Source organism: Cynocephalus volans, chromosome 10 (assembly GCF_027409185.1).
Source record: "Cynocephalus volans isolate mCynVol1 chromosome 10, mCynVol1.pri, whole genome shotgun sequence".
Taxonomy (NCBI): Eukaryota; Metazoa; Chordata; class Mammalia; order Dermoptera; family Cynocephalidae; genus Cynocephalus; species Cynocephalus volans.
Genome location: NC_084469.1, coordinates 5,133,005 through 5,158,724, shown reverse-complemented (window position 1 = coordinate 5,158,724; position 25,720 = coordinate 5,133,005). Strand labels below are relative to the sequence as shown.

The following is a 25,720-nucleotide window of genomic DNA, read 5'->3' as shown; positions in this document are numbered from 1 at the left end:
TGAAGGCAGAATTGGCTTTCTATTTGCGGGGATAGAAGGGAAGACCCTGGTATCTTTTATTTATCATTATTATTGGTTATATATATTCATGGGGCAAGAGCTGACCGTCAGCACCTGTGCCCAAGATGTGGTGAGCAAATCAATGCTATCAGCATGCTCCCCACCTCAAACTGCAAATTTTCCGTGTCCCCCCACCCAACCTCTCCCCAATGCCCCGACCCAGGCATCTTGACAGTCGGGCACCTGGAGCGCCAAGCAGGACCTGCAGAGCCGGCCTGATCTGCTCCCCCAGTGGGAGGCTGGCGTGCAGGCTGGGAGAGGAGAGGGGTCAGAGACCACAGACCCACGGGACTCCAAATCCGCTGGCGCCCCACGACCCGGACGGCGCCCCCTGGTGGCCCCGGTGGCCTGGAGAATGGGCCCAGCACCCTCCGCCCTCACCTGGGTCCGGGGCCCCGGACCTGGCGGAAACGTCCCGAACCTTCCGCCCTCGGCAGCACCCAGATAAGCTTCTTGGAGCCCGCGGGGCCCGCGGGGGCGGCCCGGCGGCTCTGCCTGCTGAGTGCCTCAGCCCCGCTCTGCTATCGTGGCTGCCATCGAACAGGCGGGGCCCGAGCCTGGCTCTGGGGCCCCGGGGCGACCGCGGGGGAGGCCGGAACGCACTGTCCTCTCTGGAGTGGGAGGGGGTGGGATAGGAAGGGACAAAACAGAGGCCTGGAGGAGGGGCGGGGAAGGGAGTTGGGGTGACATTACTAAGGAAAGGGTGGGTGTTCGGAGGAAGGGGAGCCGGGCCGGGGTCTGAGACCTTGAGGGGAGGGCGCCGGGAGGTGGGGACTGGAGAGAGCGGTTACTGGGACCTCGGGAAAGAGAAGGGGTGGGATGGATGCCAGGCAAGAGGGGAGCATGGCGCGGGGAGCTGGGGCAGGGAGGCTGGAGGCGCCGGGCGCCGGGCGCCGGGCGCCGGAGCGGAGCGGGCGCGGGGCGGGAGCTGCTGTGCCCGCGGCCGCCCCCACCGCGCCGGTGCGTCTGCTGCTCGGACACTAAAGGAGACGGATGGGGTCGGGGACACGCGGCGCGCGCGGCCCCGGGCGGCTCATCGCTCAGCCGCCGCCCCCGCGGCGGAGGGGTCGGGGCGCGGGTCCGGCGGGAGATAAAGGGGCCGCGAGGCGAGCGGGGCACGGGGCGGGCCGCGGCAGCAGCATGAGACGCGCAGACCCGAGCCACGCTGCGGGCGCAGCCCCCGAGTCGGACGCGGGCCGGGCGGCGGTCGCCTGGGCCTACCAGCGCTTCGAGCCCCGCGCCTACCTCCGCAACAACTACGCGCCCCCGCGTGGGGACCTGAGCAGCCCGGACGGCGTCGGGCCGTGGAAGCTGCGCTGCCTGGCGCAGACCTTCGCCACCGGTGAGCGCGGGGAAACGGGCACTGGGGACAAGAAGCCATCAGGTAGTGAAAGGGGCGAGAGAGGTACAGAGACACGGAGTGACCGATAGACAGACAGACAGACAGACAGACAGACACACACACACACACACACACACACGACGTGAGCCGTGGACTGAGAGAGGTACAGAGACACAGAGTGACCGATAGACAGACAGACACACACACACACACAGACACAGACACCCACACACAGACACCCACACACAGACACCACACACACACACCACAAGACACACACACAGACACACACACACACGACGTGAGCCGTGGACCGAGAGAGGTACAGAGACACAGAGTGACCGATAGACAGACAGACACTGACAGACAGACACACACACACACACACAGACACAGACACCCACACACAGACACCCCCACACACACACCACACACACACACCACAAGACACACACACACAGACACACAGACACACTCACACACACACACAGACACACACACAGACACCCCCCCCCCCACACACACACACACACGACGTGAGCCAGGTAGCTAAGAGGTGCACACAGGGGAGAAAACGGAGCACCGTCCCGCGGGAGAGGGCAGAGGCAGGTGGAAAGCGAGGGTGAGCGGGCAGAACGTTCAGAACTGAGAGGGGAGCGGGGCATGCAGGAGAGGGACTGAGATGAGCGAGATGCGGAGAGAGAAACGGAGGCAGCGACTGGAGTGGAGGGAGGGCCGGCCTCGGGACTCCCACACTCAGCCCTCACTCACTGGTCCCTACAGCTTTCTAGATGTGGAACCGGGGCGTTACATGCCTCCAGGGTAATTCGCTGGCTATGGGAGCCAGGATTGCGCCGGGTTCAGTCTAACTCCAGAGCCAGTGCTTCTTCCAGATAGAGACACACACAGAGCGAGAAGGAGCTAGAGAGAGGGAGGAACGGAGGCGGTGACCGAGGCAGGAGCGGCCCGGGCAGGCCTGACACCGGGACCCTCTTCCTCTGCTCTGCCCAGGTGAGGTGTCTGGACGCACCCTCATCGACATTGGTTCGGGCCCCACCATATACCAGCTGCTCAGCGCCTGTGCCCACTTTGAGGACATCACAATGACAGATTTCCTGGAGGTCAACCGCCAGGAGCTGGGGCTGTGGCTGCAGGAGGAGCCCGGGGCCTTCAACTGGAGCGTGTACAGCCAGCATGTCTGCCTCATCGAGGGCAAGGGGTGAGGGCTGGGCAGGGGGCTTCCCACAGAGTGGCTGGGGGAGGGTGACAGAGGACTGAGTGTGGGGCTGTTCTGAGCCCTGCCTTGTGACCCCTGCATAGGGAGTCCTGGCAGGAGAAGGAACGTCAGCTGCGAGCCAGGGTGAAGCGTGTCCTGCCAGTCGATGTGCACCAGCCCCAGCCCCTGGGCACTGGGAGCCTGGTGCCCCTGCCTGCTGACGCCCTGGTCTCTGCCTTCTGCCTGGAGGCTGTGAGCCCAGACCTCGCCAGCTTCCAGCGGGCCCTGGACCACATCACCACACTGCTCAGGCCCGGGGGGCACCTCCTCCTCATTGGGGCCCTGGAGGAGTCGTGGTACCTGGCTGGGGAGGCCAGGCTGGCGGTGGTGCCAGTGTGTGAAGGGGAGGTGAGGGAGGCCCTGGTGCATAGTGGCTATGAGGTCCGGGACCTTCGCACCTACATCATGCCTGCCCACCTTCAGACAGGCGTTGACGATGTCAAGGGCATCTTCTTTGCCTGGGCCCAGAAGAAGATAGGGGCGGGGTTGTGAGGGCTCAGTGCGCTGCCCAGTGCCCTGTTGCCCTTACCAACCCATATTCCCTGTTATCTGTGGTGGCACCTAATAAAGAAATAATTTCCCGCTGCTGAGCATCAGCGCTGTCTGTGGCTCTCCCAAGGGCCCAGAGATCTCTTCTGAGTGTAGGGATGTGGGAGGCCCCATGAGGGTAGCTGCCAGTACCACTCATTCCTCCCAAACTAAGGCAGGCCAAGGTCAGGAGGGGCTCATTCAGCACCTGCTTTGCGTCCTTGCACTCAGCAGCAGGCCCTGTTAGCCCCTTTCCAGGTGAAGCTCAGAGAGGTTAAGTAATAAACAGCAGTGGAGCCTGGTTCAGACCACAAGTGAGGAAAGCAGGGGGTAATTAGGAGACTGAAGTGGAATTTGCAAGGTGCCAGAGGGGGGTGTTACAATGCAGGCACAAACGAAGGCCCAGGAGGTGAGATGGAAAGAACTGGCACCAGCTCCTGCCCCCACCCCCACCTGCTGGAAGCTTGACTGGAGCTGCCATCTCTTCCTCTGGTCCCTGCCATCCTCCCCCCATGTGTCCAGGTAGAGACCACCGCCTCTGGCTACTGCCTCCAGCCAGCTTTGGGTCCTCCCCCTGCCCCAACTGTCTCCTCCTCCCCTCCAGTCCACCCCACTCACACAAATGAGTGGAACAAGGGTAGGTGAGGCTGAGAATTGGTTTATTAAGCACGTCCCTTGCTACCCTCCTGCCTTAAAATGGTTCTTGGTATCAAAAGAATCCAATGTAGGCCCCCCCCCAAGTCCCTGAGGCTGGAGTCCTAGCATAGCTCCCCTCCCCCCAAGGAGGGACAAGAGGGCAGGGACACAGCACAACTCCAGTCTCCTTGCTTCAGAGACTGCCTTGGGGATGGAAACTTTCTGGAGCTCCACATCTGTCCTTGTGGGGACAGGAATGTGCCAGGGCTGCTGTGGCCCCTGCCTGCCCTGGGGCCACCCTGGAACAGTGAGCCCCTCTGGGGAGGGCACAAACCAGACCCAGCCACAAGCTTTCTCCCCTCATCCTCCCACAGATTGCCCTGACCCCTTCCCAGGCTGAGGAAAAGGGGCTAGAAGCAGGGAACTGGGGCGGGGGGTGGGGGGGTTTGGCAAGCATACCTAGGCAAGGAGGCAGGGAGGCTGGAGAGGGCCCTGGGGATCCCCATTTTCCTTCCTTCCTCTGCCCCCAAGGGACTGGTTCTAGAGGGTGCTGTTGTGTGGGGGCCCTGTGAGGTTTGGAGGGGAAGGCAGAGGGGCACAGACAGAAACACATACACACACATGCAGCCCAGGCCCCCCGCCAGATCACAGGGGTGTCCTGGATGTCTGCCTGGCTGGAGCCTTGGGCAGAGCTGGTGCTCGATAAGTGATTGTTGATGGTGACATGATTCCCTCATCCTGCTCAGGCCTCCCTGCACTGTGTGGCACTGCATGGCACACTCACCTGCATTCACACACATCTCAGACACGCACCCACAAGCATGCGCACACTATGCATATTCCCAACTCACGCTAGCCCACTTGCCCCCTGAACACACTTTAAAACCACACAGGGGCTGTCCGGTTAGCTCACTTGGTTGGAGCATGGTGCTGAGAACACCAAGGTAAGGGTTTGGATCCCTGTACCAGCCAGGCGCCAAAAATAAAAAATAAAAAAAGCACACACACTCACACACGCCACTATCCACACTGCACGCCCAGGCCCGAGCTCACTGCCTGGTCACCTACGCACTGGGTCTGGCCCACACTCCCCTACACACTTGTGGGCAGGATCCCCACCGGAACAGCAGCACAGGGTTCTTGTCCTGGGCTCTCAGGTCCTGGACCTGAAGGGGAGTGTGCTGAGGCCTCCTGGGAGTCTGAGCGGGGCCACAGTCAGGGTGAAAACCCTCCCCAGTCCCAGTCAATGGTTTGGTCCCTCAAGATCCCATGGGGGAGCATGAGAATGGCCTTAAAGCTTGGGTAGCCAAAGAACAAGCCTCCAGTGCCACCTAGCGGTGCCCTGGAGGAGGGTAGGAGCGTAACCATAGGGAACCCCACAGTATCCCCAAAGGCCTATGGTTCCTGGTCTCCCAGGTTGACAGAGAGCTCTGGGACCCAGCTGGGTGGGGTGGGGTGGGGGGATGTGGAGAGGAGGCTGGTGGGGAGGAAACTAGGAACACACTCAGTTCCACCCCAGTTCAGCTCCAGGAACCACAGGGGCTGCCCATTCTATAGTCCCAGATGGTGAGAGGCCATCCCCAGAACAGGTTCCAAGACCTGTGAGGGCCAGCAGGGAGATGGGCTGGCTCCATGATTCTGAGCCCACATCCCTCATGTCCAAGTTCAAGAAGCTAAAAGGAGAAATAAATCATCGCAAGGGTTGAGGGGAGAAGGGGAACCAGCAGGGAGGGGGCAGGATCCCCAATGGGGCAGCCCCACTTCCAGAGTCTTCAGTCCAGCTTGAACTTGGCCTCTGATTCCTTCAGCAGGTACAGGCTGTCATCTTCCAGAAAGCTGTGGGCAAAGGGAGGAGCCCACTGAGGAATAAGGCTCTGAGAGCTCCCTTGGGGGCAGGGTGGGGTGAACATGGGCAGGTCATGAGGGGGCACACAGGCATGTAGAGCCCCCAGTCTCCCCCAAGGAGCAGGCAAAGCAGCGTACAAAGAGGATGAACAGCAGGCAGGGTGTAGCACCAACCTGAAAAAGAGGATGTGGACGGGGATGGTGCTGATGTGCCAGATGGCGTGGGCATCCAGGACCCAGAAGAAAGGCGGGAAGTCGAGCAGCTCCAGCAGGGACAGCCCCTGCAGCAGCAAGACCACTGCCACACACTTGCGCACATGCGGCAGGCGTCGCTGGTTCCGCAGGCACCAGGCCAGCCACCACACCAAGTTCACCAGGCCTGGGTGCCAGTGGGGGCAGGAGAGGCTCACTCCTTAGACTCCTCCTCCCTCCCCAAGGCCACCCCTGCCCTCATCCCTTGGACCCCAGGACCATCCTCAGACTCTCCTCTGGGCCTCCCTTCTCTCCCATTTCAAATTCTTGCCTCCCCCCCAACCCCAAGGGTCTCTAGAACCTCCTTCTCCAGGAACGCACCAGCCCCCCACCCAGCAGTTCTCCAGGTGGCCCAGTCCCCCGGGCCTAAGTCCTGCCTCACCAATTGCCACGTTGGCTGCCAGGTTGTAGCCATAGTCGAAGTGGACGAGGCTCAGGTAGGAGATGTGTGCAGTCAGGAGCAGCAGCAGGAGGGCCCGGAAGGCGCTGGCCACGGCCGGTCGCTGCAGCCCCACAGTCCTGTCCCGCAGTCCACAGCTGCTCAGAGGTGGTAGCCCAGCCCCGGGGCAGCATTCCCTGAAGCATCTCCTCCCCTGCCACATCCGTCTGCGGTCCCTGATGCCACTGTCCCTGTCCCTCACCAAAACAGGCCAGCTGGGCAGACCTCCAACCCCCCAGGGACCTGGGACCCCATGCTACAGCCCCTTGTAAGGAGCCAGGGACCGCCATCCTACCCCATAGTCCCCACCCAGGACAGCCTGGAGGGTGTGTGTGTGTTGGGAGACCAGTGAAGAAGGCCCTGAGGGCAGCACCCCCAGGGGAGGGTTGGGTGACCCCTTCCTGTCCCTCGGGCCTGATTTTGTCCCACAGCCACCAAGGCAGGCTCACCTGACACAGCACAAATAGATCGAGTGTAGGATGACGGTGGAGGCACAGAAGTAGTCCATTTTCTGAGGACAGGGAGAGCCAACGAGAGGCCAACATGAGGGAAACAGGAGATGGACAAGACTTCATGTAGGCCAGAGCCCAGGGAGGACCCCCAGTGGTAGGAGCAGGGAAGGGATGGGGGTCCTGGGCCTGCAGTCAGCAGGGACTGTGTCTCGTGCTCCTTCTGCCTATTGCTGTTTCACTCTCGTGTTCACAGTATACAATTTTTAAAATGTGCTCAGCAGTGAGGCTTCAGAGGCATTGGTGGAGGATCCAGAACACAAGGGCACAGTCTGGAGTTCCACAGCTGTGGCCTCAAGTTTTGACTGCACCCCTTTACGAGGTGGGTGACCCTGAGCAAGTGGTTTCAGCTCTCCAAGGCTCAGCTGCTTCATCAGTTGGAAAGAGCTACGACTCATTCCTACCCCGCCAGGTTCAAGTGAGGCCCCAGTGCACTGACAGGTTTCCTATGCTAGCACAGAGCCAGTGCTCCTCCGACTGAGTGAGCATTCCACCTTAAAGCCCACCCCTCCTGGGCTCCTCCAGGACAGTCCCATGCAGGATGGGGAGTGGAGAGGCACTCACCTCTGTGAGGTCAGTGTCCTTGGTGTGGAAGACTGTGGACCAGAACCAAGCATTGAGGGACACCTGAGGAGGAGGGGGCTGTGAGCATGCTAACCCAAGGCTGGGGAGACCCCACGGAGGGCCCTCGCCTTTGGGAAGAAGCCCTGCGGGGCGAGAAATGTGCTTTCCCTCACCCTGGGAGCCCTCTAAACTCCGGTGTCCACCCTCACCCAGCCCCGTTCCCTCAGGTCGACTTCCTGCCACCCCAAACCCCCAAGGCCGGGGGGCTGCAGCCTGCACAGGTTCCGGCCTGGCCTGGGAACCAGTTCCGGCAGAGTAACCCTGGTTACTCAATCGCTAAGACAACAGCCCCCGGGCCTTGCCTCCGCCCCCAAATGGCAGGTGATGACAGCCCCACCCGGGCCCAGGGGAGCCAGTGACCTCAGCCTCTGGGGGCGGGAATGAGGTGGGTGGGGTGGAGGGGCCCAAGCCAGCTTGGGGTGTGTTCCCGGCGAGCAAGCAAGGGAGGGAGATTAAGCAGATCCCAGTGGGGCTGGGTCTCCCAGGAGGAGGGTGGCCAACCGAGCTGGCTTCCTCCTGGCTGCGCCGGCCCAACCTGCCAGACCAGTGGCTGCTCCAGAGCCTGGGGAAGGGTGGAGGGGCAGAGGGGCAGGACTGGAGGGGCTGTGGTGTGCCAGGGCCCAGGGCAACATTTGAGGCCTTCCTCCTGGGAATTAGCTGCACGGAGAGAGTAGAGATCATCTTGCAAATGAGCCCCAGAGCTCGTGGGAGTTGGTTCTGGCACTAACTCCAGGGACTGATGTGTCCACAGCAGAGGCCCAAATTACCTAAGGAAGGGTGGCTGGGGTGGAGGTGCAAACCCCAGGCTGGGAAACCAGTAACAACCAGTCCAAGGAAGACACAGGCCTGGAATGCCCTGGAGGTGGGGAGGGGTGCGCTAGGGTGGGATGAGCCTGCCAGAGATGGGTCAAGGCCAGGAGCTGCTCACTCAGGTCCAGCAGACTAGGAAAACTGGCCAGGCAGGGGACAGAGAGAACTGGCAGGAAGACACGCTGTGTTGAGGACTGCAGCAGGAGGGTCAGACAGTAGGATGAATTCCCTCAGGCAGGCCCAGGGAGCTTAGGGGGAAATGGGAAGAGCAGGGTGGAGGCAGGGCAGGGCTCTGTTGCAAAGCCAGCCAGGCACTCTCATGGTGCCAAGCTCTGGAAGGTTCAGGGCAACCTGGTGCAGCCTGTCTGGCCGGGCCCTCGGCTGAGCCTGGCTGCTTCTGCTCTTCTCGACCTGGGCAAAGGCCCTGCCTGCCTCAGTCCAAGCTTCTCCTAAGCCAGCCTGCAGTCCCCTCCTGCCCTGAGGTCAGGTGATTTCTTGCAGGTCGGATTGCTTCCTCCTTTGAGGATGGCCATTCTGTCCCCTCCACCCACCTCAAGCCTCCTCCCCATTGCTGCCCCTTCCCCATAGACAGTCCCGTGAAGCTTGGGGTCAATGTGGGGAGAGGAGCAGGCTCAGGGCTGGAGAAGGACCCTAGTAGCGATCATGTGGACCAGGTATCCCAAGCAGGCCAGGAAAAGGGACATCCTTAGGAAGGAGAGTGGCCCTGGAGCCAGTGTGAGAGGGAGAAGGGGAAGGCAGCAGGAACTGGCAGCCAGCCAGGGCTCCTTGTCATCTATAGCAGGAAGGGGAGGTGACAACAGGACTGAGCTAAGTGGCAGTTGTAACACCGAAAGCTGCAGTGGGGTGGGGGTGGGAGGATTGGATGGTGCACGGGGCCAGGCTTTAGCTCTACTGGACGGGGTAGGGCTGCTCCCCAGCCTAGTCCAACCACCTCCCCAGGATGCCTTCCACTTACAGAGACCCACCTGAAGCCTGGACTCTGCACCCCTGAAAAGTCCCCTCTCCCCCGAGGAGTGTCCCATTATGGGGGTGGGGGAGTCCTCTTCTGACCCTTTCCTCAGACTTGGGAAGTGGCACCATTAAGAATGCAGGCCCTAGAGCCAGACTGCCAGGGTTCAAATCCCGGCTCTGCATTTCCTGTGTGTCTTTGGGCAAGTTATTTAGGCTTGCTGTGCCTCAGTTTTCTCATCTGTAAAATGGGAATAATCATAGTGTTGATAAGGACATAATGAGCAACACAAATACAGTGCACGGCACAGTGCCCAGGACAGGGTGAACCATTGGGAGTTATTTCTCTCCACCTTGCTGACCAGCATGGAATGCTCACAGCTCTCCACAGACCTGAGGCCAAAGACGCCAAGTCTGCCTGCAGACCAAGGAAGTCTAGACACAGAAGCGGTGGTCTCCCCACCACAGCTGCCGAGGCCCACCTCCATAGTTCCAGGCTGCGGGTAGAATGTCCAGTTTCCACAATGAGACAGACCTGTGTTCAAGTCCAGCCTGGGCCCCTAAATAGCTGTGTGTTATTGAACAAATAGCTTCTGTGAGCCTAGCTGCCTCACCTACCAAACAGGGCTAATAACAGCACCCACTGCACAGGAGGGTCATGAGCTTATATCCATGAAATGCTCAACACAAAGGAGCCACTTGATAAACGATTGCTGTTATCGCTGCCTGGTACACAGTAGGTGCCCCATAAATGTCAGGTTCCTTCATCATGTCCAGTAGGCTCACGCCTACAACTTCCCTTCACCTGACCCCCAACTTCCCTTTCCTCAAGGGTCACAAAGTTCAAGGTCAAACTATGGGGTGCTAGGGTCTCTGGACTCCAGAATGTAGACACCTGAGCTACAGGAAGAGCCCTCTCCTCCTTGCTCCTGAGCCACTATCCCACCACCGTGGACTGAACAGATACGATTTCTCCTCACTCAGAGTTTGTAATCAAGACACAAGCAAAGGGGGTAGATAGACAGACATGGAAGGAAGAGAAGCCCCGGGACACATATGCACGCCTGCTCCCAGACACCTCAGCCCAGCTGGAGTGGAAGGAGAGGGCAGGTAGGCTAAGTGGCCAGGAGGGTAAGCGCCTGGCCTGTAAACACTGAGGAAAGGGCTGGCCAGGGGCAGGGTGCCAACGGCGGGTGCTGGAGGGAGACAGGGGAGGCTGGTGGTGGGGAAGCAGGAGGCTGTTTCAGTCTGCTGGAAAATAAGAAAACTGAGACAAAAATATCACAGCCGTGAAACTGGTTGGATGCGAAGTGAGCCAGATCTGTCAGGAATTCGACCCCAGTGCTAAGCCCCAGTGCTCGGGGCTGTCATTGACACCATGGCACTGGGGACAAGTGGGTCTTTAAATAGCTCGGTGTCTCAGAAGTGGGGGAGGCAGAATGTTAACTATGACGCCTGCTGCCATCCTACCCAACCCCCCGCCCCGGCCATGGTGTTTCACCCCCTGCCTCGGGCAGGACCAGCCTGCTCAGTTCACTCCTGAGAGAAGGGGGGCTTTTTCCAATCACCTAAAAGGATTCCTTACACCAAGGTCAAGGGTTTGGATCCCCTTACTAGCCAGCTATCAACAACAACAACAACAAAAGGATTCCTTGATTTCTTGCCATTGCCTGTTCTGCTGGCTCTTGTCTGACTGTTGGAAAGTCCTTCCTGAAGTCTACCCATCGCTCTGCTGCAGCCCTGACCTACCTCTTCTTGTAATTTCCTCAACAGAGATGGAACACAGTCAGTCCATAAATCACCCTACAGACACGGTTTGGGCTTCCCGGCCACCTTGCCCCCTCATTTCTACACTTGAGGACATTTCCCCACTAGATGGAAGGGTGGGGAGTTGGTTTGGCCTCTCAGCTTTGGCAGAGAGCAGGGCCCCCTGCTCCATGAAGTCCAAGGGCCTGGGTGTGTAGAGCCGTAGCAGGCTCCTGAGCCCTGCCTGGCTGCTGCCCCGCCCAAGGCCAGTCCTCAGTGGCAAAGCAGGGCTGCCTTCTCGTGCCAAGGCTTCATTAGCCCTGCTGGGGGGCAGGGTCTTCTCACTTCCCAGAGAAAAAGACTGAGACACCCCTTCCCAAAGACCTGGAGTGGTGAGGGGCCTTCCCACCCCCAACCCAATAGAAATCAGAAGTCTCATTGCTCCAGAAGACCCGGCCCAAGACAAAGTCCACTGCCGCACTGCCTCCCAACCTCAGGATCCCTCCCTCTTGCAGACACAGGACTAAAGATCAAGTGTAAAATCCAAACTAGATCATCAAAGGGAGGGTGGGCTCTAAGCTCTGTCCCTTGAGGGCCTAGTGGTGGCACAAGGGGGTCACATGTCCCAGAACCCCCTCTTCTGTAGGGTACCCTGAGACACAGGCCCCACCTATCTGCTGTCTCCCACCCCAATATCTCCTGCTCTTTCCCTAAGGGTCTTTGGTCACACTGGAGTGCAGGATACCCCCGGGAGGTGTGACCCCTGGTGAAGAAGGAAGCTGAGTTGCAGAAACCACTGAGATGAAAGATCCAAGAATCAGGGAGATCAAGACCAGAGTTGTGAGGCTGGCCGGTTAGCTCAGTTGGTTAGAGTGCAACCTTGTAACACCAAGGTCATGAGTTCGGATCCCCACACTGGCCAGCCACCCAAATAAAAAAGAGAGAGACCAGACTTGTGAAGTGACCGCTGGCCTCTGGCACATGTCATGAAAGCAATGACTGTGACCCTCTGAGGTCCCCTCAGTCCTGGGGTCTATTAGGAGGTTCTGAACCTCATTCAGGGAATTCAGGCTGGGTTGTCCCTTGTTCTCTAATAAGAGTGGGGGCAAGGGGGTGGGCAGTGGGCCCAGACAAGCAGTGTTCCTGGAAGGATCCCAAAGGAAAGGGGACAGGGGTAAGCTCCTCAATTTCCCTGCCCTTCCTGCTTTCAGCCAGGACCAAAGTCCCTTCTTTGTGAGAGGCCTGCACAATAGGTGGTGGCTCTATGTCACCTATGCCTGTGACAGTGTGTGCTGATGCCAGGTTCCTGCCTACATCAGGGTCCCTGGCTCAGTCTTCAGGGACCCTGGCTCAGTCCTGACCCTGAAGAGGGGCTCAGTCCTCAGGCCCTGATGTCGGATGGCCCTGAATGCCAACCCTGTCTCCACTACTTGCTAACGTGTTGGCTGTTAACTTTGGGCAAGTTATGAGGATTAAGGTGAAAATGTATGTAAAACGCTTAGGAGAAGCCCATCACATGGCGCATTTCCATAATTCATAACAATTATTACTAATAGCTGTTGAGTAGCAAGCATTATGGAGCATCACTGTTTCCCAGAGGCCCAACAGCCTCCTTCCCTGCCCTCCCTCCAGTGCCCATCTCCCAAGTCAAAGGCTCAGCCTGTACAAGGGGTTTTCAAAAAGTTCATGGAAAGAGTCCTACTATCTTTCAATTCTATTTTTCCATGAACTTGTTGAAGTGCCCTCATACTTCTCAGCACACCTGCACTATCTGCTTTCCTAAGGTCCTCAGACGCCTCTGGGTCACCAGATCTGCAGGCATCCCTAGTTCTCATCTAAATTGACTGTCCAGAAAAATTCAGGAGAGCACACTACTCTCTTCTCGCTGTCCTTGTCCCCAAGTGCACAATGTCCTAGTTTTCCACCTGTCCTCTGGCCAGTCGTGTCTCTGTTGCTGGCTCATCCTCCTCTACCCAGCCATTAGGTTTTGGTGTTCGCTAGGGCTCCGTCCTAGACCCCTTTTCTTCTCACTGTCTAAGGTCCCTCATATGATCTCAGCCACACCCACAGATTCTATTGACATCTCAGCAGAAACACAAGCATCCTTGATTCCTCTCTCCTGCTCTAGTTCACTGCCCAGGCTCATCAGCATAGCTGAAATGGTAAGAATGTGGACTCTGAAGCCAGAAGCCTGGATTCAAACCCTAACTCTATGACTTGGGCAGGTTACTTAAACTTTTCAGTCCTTGGTTCCCTTATCTGTAAACTGGGGAAAATAATAATACCTACCTCATAAGCTGTGTTAAACAAAAATTATGTTAGGTCATTGTTTTGGACTGATCTCTTGCACTAGGCCCCAACAGACCAGACCAAACCAAAATGGAGTCACTCATGCTAAATACCACATAATCAAACTGAAACTTTAAGGACACAGACAGATTTAAAAGCAGGTCAGCTTTTCTTGAAAACAGGAGATTCCAGTCTACCTGAGTCAGCATAATAAGGAAGTCCCTTCTGTTTTAACTCTTACAAAAAAGTTACCTGAAGTAACCTGAGGTTAACCAGTCAGTTTTTCCCTATTGTTCTGTTTTCTTGTTCCCACCTTACAAAATGCACTGTTCGGTTATAGCCCATTGGCAGTTCTCAGTCTATTTTATAGAATGAAGGCTGCCCTGATTCATGAATTGGAGATAAAAACCAATTAGATATTTAACTAAATTTGTTGTAACTTTGTCTTTTGGTACTTGTTATGGGATGAACAAGGTTAATATTTATAAAATGCTTAGAACACTGCCTAGCATACAGTAAAAGCTGTGTGCTTGCTAAATAAATTTAACAATTTTTTTTTTCAATTTTAACGTCCCCTCCAAAACAGAGCTCAAACATATTTTTCTTTTATGCCCAAGACCTGTGCCACCTCTCTAGTCTAGTTACTTGATCCTGTGCTAAAACTACTAACTGGTCTCCTGCATCCACTTCTGCCCCCTCCGATCTGTTCTCTATGCAGCAGGCAGAACAAGCTTTCCAAAGGGCAAATCTATTCATGAAACCACTTCTCTCTCCAACCCTCATTTACAACCCCTCAGTGTTTCCTGATGCTTTGAGAGTCAAGATCTAAAGTGCTGGCCTGTCCATGGGCTGGCCCTCTCAGCTGCCCACCTGCTCACCCATGTCACACCCCACACCTGGCTTCCTGCATGGCAGGCTTCCTGGCCTTTCAGGTCCTCCAGTGTTCCTCACTCTCCTGCCTATGCACATTCTGAGTCTTCTCAGAAGTCTTTAGAAGACTTCCCTTACTCTCCTCAGATTTACCTAGTTAACATTCACTCATCATTCCCACCATACCTCCAATGCCCCCTCCTCAGGGAAGCCTTCCTTGATTGCTCCGGGCTGGTCCAGTCCTCTATAGCACCTCTCCTCCACTGCACTTTTCCATGGTTGTACTTTTACACGACTGTGCGATTGTGTGATTAGTACCAGAGGGCAAGGCCCTGTTTTTATATACTTTGGATCTGCAGTGCCTAGCAAAGTGCCTGGCACACAGGTGCTCAATACATGAATGCATCGCTACTTGGATGGCAGGACGGTGAGTGGGGATTTTTTTCCTTAACGCTTAGCTCTGATCTACAGACTTCCCTTGAAACCTCGTACTCTCACACCCTCCCTAAGGTTGTCATAGTTCATATCTGTACCCCAGTCCATCCTTCTCATACAAGTCCAGACCCTGGATACTGGCTCCTCACGCCAGCCACACTATGAGGCTGACAGCCCTTTCTGGACATGCAGAACACACCTGGTTAACATCTTAGGATGGCCTAAGACCAGGCTGAGCTCTAGACAGAGTGCTGGGGCTGCTACTGCCTACCAGGCCAGGGCTGGAACTGAGACCACTCCACATCCTCTAGAGAGGTCCTTGGAAAGACCCATAGTCTCAGCTTACTCTCTACCACTGTAATGGATTGAATTATGTTCCCCCAAAGCTCAATGAAGCTTAAATTGTGTCCCCCAAGTTTTACATATTAGAAACTTAGTCCCCACTGTGACTGTTAAGAGGGTGTGAAATCCTATTACCATAGTAATTGAAAGGTGATTGGATTGTACGACCGTGCAGTAGTGAATGGATTAGTAATGGTGGTCAGGGGCGTGGTTCTCAGGGCTTTAAAAGAAGAGGAGAGTCTGTCTGTCTCTCTCTGCTCTCTCTGCTCCATCATTTTCACAATGTGATACCCTGCCGTCACTGAAGCAACCCCCAAAGAAAGCCTTCACCAGATGTGCTCCCTGGACTTCGGACATCCCGTTCTCTTAAACTGTAAGCAATAAATTTCATTTTCTTTATAAATTACCCAGTTCTGTGTATTTTACTATAAGCAACAGAAACGGACTAATACAAATGCCATCTCTCTTCTGGGTTTGTAAACTGCCCTACCGGTCTTTTAGCAGCTTCCTCCTTCAGGATGAGCAATTTCTTCCCTCTCTCCTTCCCAAACAGCCTGGCCTAGGACTCTGCTAGGCCTGATTCAGCACCTTCTCTGTTTTCTTCCCAGTCCTGACTACCACCAGCTGCAACTTTAGCCCTAGAAAACAGAGGGGAAGCTGGGTAGGTAGAAGCCCTGTGGGGTGTTAATGGGGATCTAAGGGTTCCTCCTTCCTAGATGAGGGTGTCCAGCAGGAATTCTGCCACATTACCTACCCAGGCGAAGGCCACGCAGGTGTGATACATTGGGGAGGAGACCGGCACGGAGGTGCGGTAGCGGCAGAGCATCACCAGGCTGGCCAGGCCATTGAGGAAAGAGGCCACGGCTGAAGCCGGCTCTTGGAAGAACAGGAACCGGAAAAAGGGCCACTGAAAAAGGAGCAGATGGAGGAGGCCTGAGGGGCAGGCAACCCCCATTGGCCCAGTCAACCTTTTCTCAACATGCTGCACCAACAGGTCCACAGCTGGTTCCTCAGCTCCGGACTTTGGCCAAAGCCTCAGGTTCAGTCCCTCTTTGGGCCAAGAAGCTTCTCTCCAGTCCCTATCCTGCCCAGCACACACAGCACTGTAAGCCCTGGTCTCTGGGAAGATCAAGACAGCCAGTGTAGATGGCTCATTATGGCCTGGTGCAAACAGCACAGACCTACCATCGAGAAGACACAGGATCCAATCCCTCCCCTACTACTGAGCACAGTCCTCTAAGCCTCAGCTTATTCCGTGGCAAATTGTGGAGAATAATTCCTGCCAACTTCAACAGACTAAAATAAGATAATATTGGATCAAAAGGCACCAGCACACTGTGCCCTAGGAGGCAATTTGAGGGGTATTACTATTAATCCAGGCTCCTACTAGAGAATGAAAAACATGCCATGGTGGGTCAGGGAATTTGTGCCTGTAGCAAGGTGGGCATCTTGACCACCCTAAGAAGCCCAGCATCATTCTCCAAGAAGACCCCAAAGCCTCCCAGATCTTCTTATTCCAAATCTAGAGGCAGGACACACTGGTCTCATCTGATTATATGAAAACCAGGAGATTTTGAGAACAGGTGCATGCCCCAAACACATACCCATGACTCAGATTGCTTGGAAAGTGTGGTCCAACTGGGAGTATCTTACTCCCACCACACTACCTACCACCGGATACTCACCCTGACCCTCCAACTCACCTTGCCATGGAACTGAGGCACTTTGTGACCCTCCTGGAGGTAGAGGCCAACAGTGACCCACATACACTCATACTTACAGTCGTCCTGACAGGTCCAGCCTGAAACAGACAAATGTGGCCTTGTGAACTCCCCCGCACAGTGAGGCCCAGAGACAGCATGAATGGGGCCCAAGCTCAAGTGCAGGCCAAGGGGCCTGCAGGTTGGAGAGAATCAGAAGAAATCTCTCAGAATTCTAGCTTTCCACTTGGATGGATGAGAGATGGTAGGACATACACATAAGGGGAAAAGGTGTGTGTGTATACGTGTGTGTTAGGTATGAGGGTACACAGTGAGTAAATAGAGATGTTTCTTCTCTTCTCCTTTTGCCCAGAATGCGGATCTTGGCATCTGATAGACTCATCTATGGAAACGTGGGTGTATGTCTGTTGTTCCTGAACACAGGGCTTGCTCTTATTCACCAGGGAGGAGTCCTTGCTGTCTTACCCCTCTCCTATGAAAACGAAGCCCGAATTCTCTAGCCTGACTGTTGAGGCTGCCAATTACCTTCCCAAATTTATTCCCCACTATTTTTCATGCACCCTGCTCCCTGAGTAAACAAGCTGCTGGATGTGCCCATCTGCCTAGGACCTCCACTTTCTCTGTTCCCTCTGTCTGGAATGCAAAGTGGTAGTAAAGAGGACAAGCTTGTGGTCACACAGGCCAGAACTGGAAACTCTGCCTTACCACTTACTGGCTGTGTGACCTTGGGCAGGATACTTAATCTCTCTGAGTTTCCCCATCAGTAAAATTGGATTAGAGACACTACCTCAAAGGGTTGTAACACAAACTGACCTATTGTGACGCCTGTCACATGGTACATGCTCAGTACATCGGTTCCTTGCCCACTGTGGTCACAGGTCCAAATTTTATGTATACATTTGGAAGTCCCTCCTTCACACAAAAAGTTCCAAAATGATCCCGGCCCCACTACCTCAAGGCCATAATCGATTCCTCCTCTTCCAAATGCTTCTAGTACTTAATCCCTAATCCAGTACTTGGAGCCCTAAGAGTCCTTTATGGCTCAGATCATTCTCTACCTTGTATTTGAGAGGGCTGATGTCCCTCTCAAATGGCTCCTAGTCATAGGACTGTGAACCCCGAAGGGCAGAAACCTGGTCTGATTTTGTGTCATTACAGGGCCATGTACCCAGGAAGTATTTAATAAACACCCGTATGGCTGAGAAAACAGAGTATATAAAGGTTCTAAGAAATAAAGAGTAAAGAGTAATAAAGAGTAAATAAAAATAAAATAGAGTAAAAAAGTAAATAAAACAGGCTGATGAGGTTTTCATCACGTTGGGAGGCTCCATTCACTCACACTCATAAGGGACCCCATGGGGAAACTAAGGTTCACAGACTGCAAAGGCGCCTTTGGGGCTCAGGGGCGGAGCCAAGGGTAGTAGGCGGGGCCTTCCTGGGGTGGGGCTTACCTGCTAGACTCATGTAGATTGGCTGGCTGGAGCGGAAGTGCTTCAGTGCGCCCCCCGAGCAGTTCCGCTCGTCGCACCTGAGCACGCAGTCGCGGTACACCGGCTCGCGGTCACCCTGGGAGCCGCTCGCTAGCGCGGCTGCCCCAGCCAGCAGCACTAGCCGCGCCGCCCGCCCGGCCATCCCTTCACCCTGGCTCGCCGCCTAAGGAGGAGCTTAGGAGCGTGCGAAGCCTCCACTTCCGGAGTAACCGGAAGTTCCTGTGTTCATTGTTCTACTCTCCGCTGACGTCTACCCAGTTTAAATTAAAGTTCCCGGATTTTTGTGGCCTCCTGCCCCGCCCCTTGTCCCTTGCTATCTGCATATATTGATACGACCAGATTAAGGGAAGGGGGGGAGTCCTAGTGGGTTAAGGAGCAAAGTAAAGGGTTTTTTTTTCTTCTTCTTCTTCTCCAGGGTCTCTCTTTTTACTTGAGGTAGGGCTATTTTTCTGTCACCAGACTTTTCGGATTTCACTTTGGAATTGTCCACTTCTCTCCAACTCTTCTGGCATCACCCAGGTTAAAGACATCATCGTCTGTCGCCACAATAGCCTCTTAACGGGTCTCCCTGCCTCTACTTTTGCCCCCTCCAGTCCGCGCTCCATTTTCAAAAATTCAAATTAGACCATGTCACTTTCATTCTTAAATTTCTTTACTGGCTTCCAACTGCCCTCAGTTGGAATAAAATCCAAACTCCACAGGCCCTGCGTGATCTGGCCCCTGCCCACTGGTCTCCCTCACTCCTTTGCTCCAGAAAGACCCACTTCAAAGGGTCATGTCACTCAAGCTTCCCGACTTTAACCTGTCTGTATCACTTTTACTCTCACTTCTGCTTATTTTTCTAGTTTCAATTTAAACACCACCTCCTGAGGGTGATTGTTAACACTTCGAGGGGGTATATATATACATACAATGGCCTGTTTTCTCCGTGCGAGGTGGGGACCTCTGCTGTCCTGTTCACCACTCTCCCTCCAGCACAAGCACAGAACATGGAGGCGCTAAGTGTGCTTTTTCCCCCCTTTTTAAAGAATGAATGAACAACGTGATTCAACATAAGAATTCTCTGGTGCCAAATCCGTGACTGTCAAATTACCAAGGTGGTTCCACGCTGAAATAAGAGCACTGCAATATTTCAGGAAAATTAAGGAGGACCCTTGGGAATAAGACACTTGCTTTAGTATCCCCTCTACCCCACCCCACCCTTCCTCCCCTGCACTATCACCAGCACCCACCCATCTCCAATCCCATTGAAGCATTGAAGCCTTGTAGCTAATGATTGCCTTTCCTCCTCCCCCATTCTCTTCACCCCTTATCAACTTTTCCTTTTTATCCTGGGGGTTGAAATGAGCAAGAAGTAACATTTGATTCCATTCATTCACTCATTCAGCAAACATTTCCTGAGCACTTAGCTCTAGTACCTTGCTAAACAAGGCACAACTCCAGGAGGCACCATTCACACTGCATTTTCTGTGAATGGTGCTCAGAGGTGCACCATTCACATTGCATTTCCTGTGAATGGCACTTCTTCCTGTTAAATATAACATGAATAGTGTCCCCTGGAGTTGAGCACCCAGTTGGTACTGACTGGGAAGATGAAATAGATAAAACAACCACTCAGCCCTCCAGGAGCTGACTGGAAATAATCACATGCTAATACTACTTTGCATTTGACAAATCAGTCCTTTTATAGTACAATTTGTTGTTGTTGTTTTGTCCTTACTATAACTCTGTGATGAATCTTCTTATGAGAACTCCCATTCAAAGACAAGGATATTTAGGATTAAAGAGCATGAAACCCTGACAACCTAGGGATTCTCTCTCTGAGAGAACACCTAGGTAGAGATAGGACTTTTTTAGAACTTTTAAAGTTCTAATGTTAATGACCTCATCCTATATTATATCAAACTTATTAAAATATGGCAACACTCCACATTAAATAAAATTTATAAATATATATATTTGAATTGAGTTGCTGTTAATAGTTGACATATTGCCACATTTATATATATTTAGCAAAATATTAATTTTTATAGCTTTCTTATATTTTGGAGCTAACAAAAGACCCATGCCTAATGCCTACATACTTGACAGAGAATACTAGGTTAAAGGTGGTGCGAGGTAGTGGAGACGTCTGCTTTGTTGTCCTATTGGGCATATATGGGGTCGTATTTCTCTGGGACAGCTCTTGAGAATTTTCTCTGCCAGCACAGCCCTATACAACAATTATCTGGTCTCTCCCTTTCCCAACTTTTCCGTGTAGAACCCCCACTTTCCCATTGAGCCCCCTTACCTTAATCGGCTTTCTAACTTGTATTTGGCTTCACATGTGAGCCACAGCCTGCAAAGTGATTTATTTATCCCTTCAATTTACGCTTATTGAGCCTTACTGTGTGTCAACCATTACACTAGTGGGGGAAATAAAAAGGAGGAATCAGAAATGGCTCCTAATCCAGGGAGGAGAAAGACTGTAATACAGTGTGTTCAGGGCTCAGCAGCAAGCTGACCATATTCTTAGAGCAAAATTGGGGGATGTCTACAATGAAGATTCCTTATTCATCATTTATTGAGGTTTACCATATGCAAGCCTCTGGAGACAGAGTGATGAACAACGCACTGTCATGGTCAGAAGAGGGAGACAGGCCACAAGCAAGTCTCAAACAGAAAACTAAGATAGTTTCATTGCTAATGTAACAGCACATTGTACAACCACTATGCAGGATAATTTGGCACTATCAGACTGTAAAATATACAATCCCTCTAGCCCAGCAATTTCACTCCTGGCTGTACCTACACAAGCTCCAGTATACCTACACAAGTGCAAAACGGTGTAAGTACAAAGTTATTCATGCTAGTATTAGTAATTACTTTTAATAGAAAAACAAGGTAACAAGTAAATGTCCACCAATAGGGAATGAATTACGTTAATTGAGGGAGATCCACACAATGGAAGGCTGAACAGAAATCCAGAGGAATTGGGCAGATTTGTAAGGTCCTGACATGGAAAAACTGTCACTATGTTTTTGGTAAATATAAAAGCAAGGTGCAGAACAGTATTATATATGTATGTGTGCATCTGCGTACAGACACACACACATTACCTTGCGTGTGGAGAAATGCGTATATATTAGGTTTGTTATTTTAGAGAATATATCTAGAAAGATAGATAGAAAGTGGAAATAGTTATTGCCTCTGTGCAGAAGTGGAACTCTGTCTGAACAACAGGGAAGTGAGGAACACTTTCTTTTTATTCTTGTATCTTTACTTTTTTAATATATTTTTATTTTTTCCGCACTCCTATTCTTGTATCTTTAAAATTTTGTACCATCTGTATATGTCATCAGTTGAAAACAAAGAAAACATATGACTGACCAGCTGCCAAAAAAGAAAAAAGAAGAAAACAAAGTAACAATGTAAAAAAGACAATTTCATCCAGTGACAAGTGTGAGTTAAATATGGTCAGTTAATGTAATAGTGACAGCAGTGACAGTAGGGAGACGGGGAGGGAGGAGAAGCCTACTTTGGATTGGGTGGCCAGAAAAGGCCTTTTTGAACTGAAACCTGCATGACCAGAAGGAACCAGCCCTGGGAACACCTGGGGGCAGATTACTCTAGGCTGAGGGAACAGCCAGTGCAAAGACCCTAAGGCAGGAACAAGCTTGGCATCTTTTTTTTTTTTTAAAGATGACTGGTAAGGGGATCTTAACCCTTGACTTGGTGTTGTCAGCACCACACTCAGCCAGTGAGCGAACCGGCCATCCGTATATGAGATCTGAACCCGGGGCCTTGGTGTTATCAGCACCACACTCTCCCGAGTGAGCCACGGGCCGGCCCAAGCTTGGCATCTTTGAAAAACAGAAAAGAAGCTCGTGCCTGGAATACTGTGAGACCAAAGCAAGAGCCACCAGGCCCTAACATGTTTCGTTGGTCATAGTGGAGGGTTCAGGCAATGAGAAGCCGCCCTTGAGGGGTGTTTTAGCCCTAGAATGAATGACATGATCTGATTTACGTTTAAAACATTTACTTTGGCTGCTGTGGAAAAAAAGAATTGTAAGGAACCAAGAGTAACACTTGGAGGGCAATCGAAGGCTAGTGTTTGAGCCCAGAGGAGAAATGGCAAAGGCTTAGACTCTTTGAGAGGTGGAAATAGAAAAAGCATAAATGTCCTGGAATAGGAGTTGACAGATCTTTCTTTTTCTTTTTCTTTTCTTTTTTTTTTAAGATGACCAGTAAGGGGATCTTAACCCTCGACTTGGTGTTGTCAGCACCACACTCTCTCAAGTGAGCTAACTGGCCATCCCTTTATAGGGATCCGAACCCGTGGCCTTGGTGTTATCAGCACCACACTCTCTCGAGTGAGCCACGGGCCAGCCCAAAGTTGACAGATCTTAAAGAATAATTGGATGTAAAGGGCAAGGAAAGAGAAGAATCAACAATGTGGGTTCAGGGACTAAAATCATCTGAAACTGTTCCCACAAATCAGGACTTTGTGATTGCCATAGTTTTATGCTTCTGGAAGCTTCCTAGTCTTCTCTTGCCAAAACCAAAAGTCAGAGGCAAGAGTGTCCTCATTCACACCCCAGTTGTCTATATCTCCAGCAGCAAGAGGGGTGATCATGGGGTCCTGAAGGGCTGAGTGTAGCAATGGAGCAGGAAGACTCAGTGCTCACAAAGCAAGGAATCCAGAATTGGGGGAGAGATGGCTCAACAGGGCTTTCAAAGGACAAGCGTGAGGGTTGCAGGAGTCACTGCCCTCACACCAAATGCTAAAACATGACCAGGAACCATTCTGTTCAACTCTCCCATACTCCAGAGGGCAAAGTGAAGCCTTATTGAAGGCCACAAGCAAAGCTGCCATCTGAGAAAAGACCCACAGATAAACTAAGCGTGAACAAGTTTTTTGTGGCAGCTGGTTGGTAAAGGAATCCGAATCCATGACCTTGGTGTTATAAGGCTGTGCTCCAACCAACTGAGCTAACCAGCTGGCCAAGGCACATGTTAAATGGCCAGAACAAACGTACTGATCACCGAAACTTGTACCTTGTCAGCCTTGTATGTACAGGCCACGATGGGAGTCACACATACCTACCATCATGTATATGCATAAAAGTGAGGCGAGGCCCAAGACGGAAGAGTGCTTTTTGTTTCAGTAAAGCAGCCCCAGGAGAGACAAAGCCCACCTCCTAGGCCTTGGGACTGCATTCCTGAGATGTGGGTGAGAGGGGCTGAGGAAGGCACCAGCAGGCCCAGGGTCAGTGTGTCTGGCGAATCTGGGCTCTCTCTGCCCCTTTGGTATCCTCAAGACTGTAGCTAACCCTGGGCCCAGGGAGTGGCCTCCCAGCGGTTAGGCTACAGTGTTCATAAAAAGCCATCTTCAGGAAGGACCAATTTTCTGAGCTTCTGAATTACTCTCTTTTGGTCCAGGGACGCCTTGTGCCTACACTGGGGGACTCCTTCCAAGTAACTAATTCTTCCCCAACAACTTGTGCCCCAGCCTCAAGGCCCTGTGGGGTAGGCCCCAGTGTGTGGCCTGGACCTCAGACTGTGGACTGGACTGTCTCCTCCCTTTTTCTGTTTGTTTTCAGTCCTCTGACCCCAGGATGGCTGGTGAAGTAGGAGGAGGGGAAGAAACTGGTGCCAGTGCATGTGCACGCGCGCACACACACACACGCACACGCGCACACACACACACGCACGCACACACACACACTCGAGCCTCCTGTGCCCCTCAGGCTCTGTGGCTGGTCAATGATTGACTGGCATTTTACAGGCCGCTGAGTCCAGATCCTGGCCTGTTGACCCTTAGAGGTCACCTCCCTAAGCCAGAGCCCGTCCTGCCTCTTCAGTGTCAGTGGCCACCTCCACTACCCACAGGCCAGGTACCGCTGCCCAAAAATCTTCCTGGGCGAATCTCAGGCATGTGTGCCCTGACCCTCTGTCCTGCAATCACTCGCTCCCTCCGTAGTCCAGTCTCCCTCTCCCCAGGCCCCTCACTCGGCCTTTGTCACAAACTCTGAGGCTCCTCCAACAATCCCAGCTGTCCCCCAGCCCCCTCTCTTGTTTGTCCCTCAGACATCCTCTTTCCTTGGCCCTCCTGCCAGGCCCTGCTGGAGGGACAGTTGGGGAGAGAATGGAATCAGCAGCGCTCACCCCCTGCCCCCCTCCCTCTCCTCTTGTCAAACACCAGGCAAGGTTTTTTTCCTCTTCCTTCCCGGCTCTGAATGGGCTCATTCTCTCTGGGAGGCTCGGCCCCTGCGAGCCTCCTCCCCGGGGCGTGAGTCCCGACCCCGGCTCCTCCCCGCGCCCCCGCTCCTGCCCCCGCCCTCGCCGCCGCGCACTAGGACTGAGCGTCGCCGGCCCGTCCCCGGGTTCTTTCTGGGATCTGGGAGGCGGAGAGGGTGGGCTTGCTTGGGCGGGAGCGGGGAGGAGAGGGTCGGGGCAGGCGGGATCTCCGTGCAGGGAGGGACCCGCAGTTACCCGCACTTCTTGGAGGAGCCCTCTCTGGCTCCCCTACAGGGGCCTGGGAAGAGGGTGGGCTCATGGTACCCCGGATTCGGGGCTCTTGAGGGTGATGGATGAAGCCAAAGCCTCCACGGCTCACTTTTTGGTGTGTTGTGTGGCCTTGGAAAAGCTCCTTTACCTCTCGGGATCTCAGGATTCTTCTGCAAAATGGGGAACGATAACCGCAACCTTCTCTGGAGCCCTGAGGGCGACTCAGTGAGATGAAGGATGTGGCTGCAGGACAGAGTTGCACGGAGTAGGGGTTCAGTGAAGGATGGCATCCCCAGCAGCTTTCCCAACTGGACAAACCCTTCCTAACACAAGAGCAGGGGAGGTGCGGAGTCTGGGGGAGAAGGGACACCTCTAACCCTGGCCTTAACATCCTGATGGTCGGTGCCAGCCCTCCAGTGTGTGACCAGCAAGTGGCTTTTGGAGCCAGGTCAGCGTGTCCTTCCCCAGAAGGGCTGGGAAGCTGCAGGTCTGAGAGGCACGTTGACTAGGTCTTGGGCTGGATGATGGGGTGAGGGTGAAGAGCTGGTTTTGCTGGATGCACAACTTTTTCATTTAGTCCGAAGATGTTCCGGGCAAATTGCTTAACTATTTTGAGGCTCAGTTTCCCTAATCCTCACCCTAACCCTAACACGAACCCCAGAGAAAATAGGAATATTGGAGGCCCTCCTGAAGGGCTGCTGTGTGCCTGTACGCAGCAGTATTTCTGAAATGTTTGTGACAACGATTGAAGGAATAAACCCATTTTACCATCACCTAGGACACACGCAGAAAATTACACCTTACCTTTACTACATGTGATGTCCTCGGATCTTTTCTTTTCCATTCTATTTCTTTTTTTAAAAAAATACTCATTTTGATCTTCTAAATTGGTTTCACAACTGACCCACTAGTGAATCCTGACTCAGTTTGAACATCATTGGTTAGAACCCGAGGGGGACTTACCGTGGGGTTAAGGAAAGGTAAGGTTCAAGCACCTCATTTGCATGCATGTGCCTAATTTTGTATTCAGGACTTTAAATTCTTTTCG

The 25,720-nt window shown here is 53.4% G+C and overlaps 2 protein-coding genes across 3 annotated transcripts; one reads left to right on the top strand and one right to left on the bottom strand.

The window, feature by feature from the left end:
* The first annotated feature begins 923 nt into the window (after positions 1 to 923).
* Positions 924 to 3,268, top strand: PNMT (phenylethanolamine N-methyltransferase). Its single transcript, XM_063111705.1, has 3 exons — positions 924 to 1,402; positions 2,414 to 2,621; positions 2,723 to 3,268. Exons 1-3 carry the CDS (start codon positions 1,054 to 1,056, stop codon positions 3,168 to 3,170), a joined length of 1,005 nt encoding a protein of 334 aa, XP_062967775.1. The 5' UTR covers positions 924 to 1,053; the 3' UTR covers positions 3,171 to 3,268.
* Positions 3,269 to 3,882: 614 nt separating this feature from the next.
* On the bottom strand, positions 3,883 to 18,415 carry PGAP3 (post-GPI attachment to proteins phospholipase 3). 2 transcript variants are annotated; one of them, XM_063111684.1, is made up of 8 exons: positions 18,145 to 18,415; positions 16,676 to 16,773; positions 15,727 to 15,879; positions 7,452 to 7,514; positions 6,828 to 6,889; positions 6,322 to 6,458; positions 5,862 to 6,066; positions 3,883 to 5,678 (listed from the first exon to the last, which is right to left on the bottom strand). In XM_063111684.1, exons 1-8 carry the CDS (start codon positions 18,323 to 18,325, stop codon positions 5,615 to 5,617), a joined length of 963 nt encoding a protein of 320 aa, XP_062967754.1. In that variant the 5' UTR covers positions 18,326 to 18,415; the 3' UTR covers positions 3,883 to 5,614. The 2 variants fall into 2 exon arrangements, with proteins under 2 accessions (XP_062967754.1, XP_062967755.1); XM_063111685.1 differs by lacking the exon at positions 15,727 to 15,879.
* Positions 18,416 to 25,720: the final 7,305 nt, after the last annotated feature.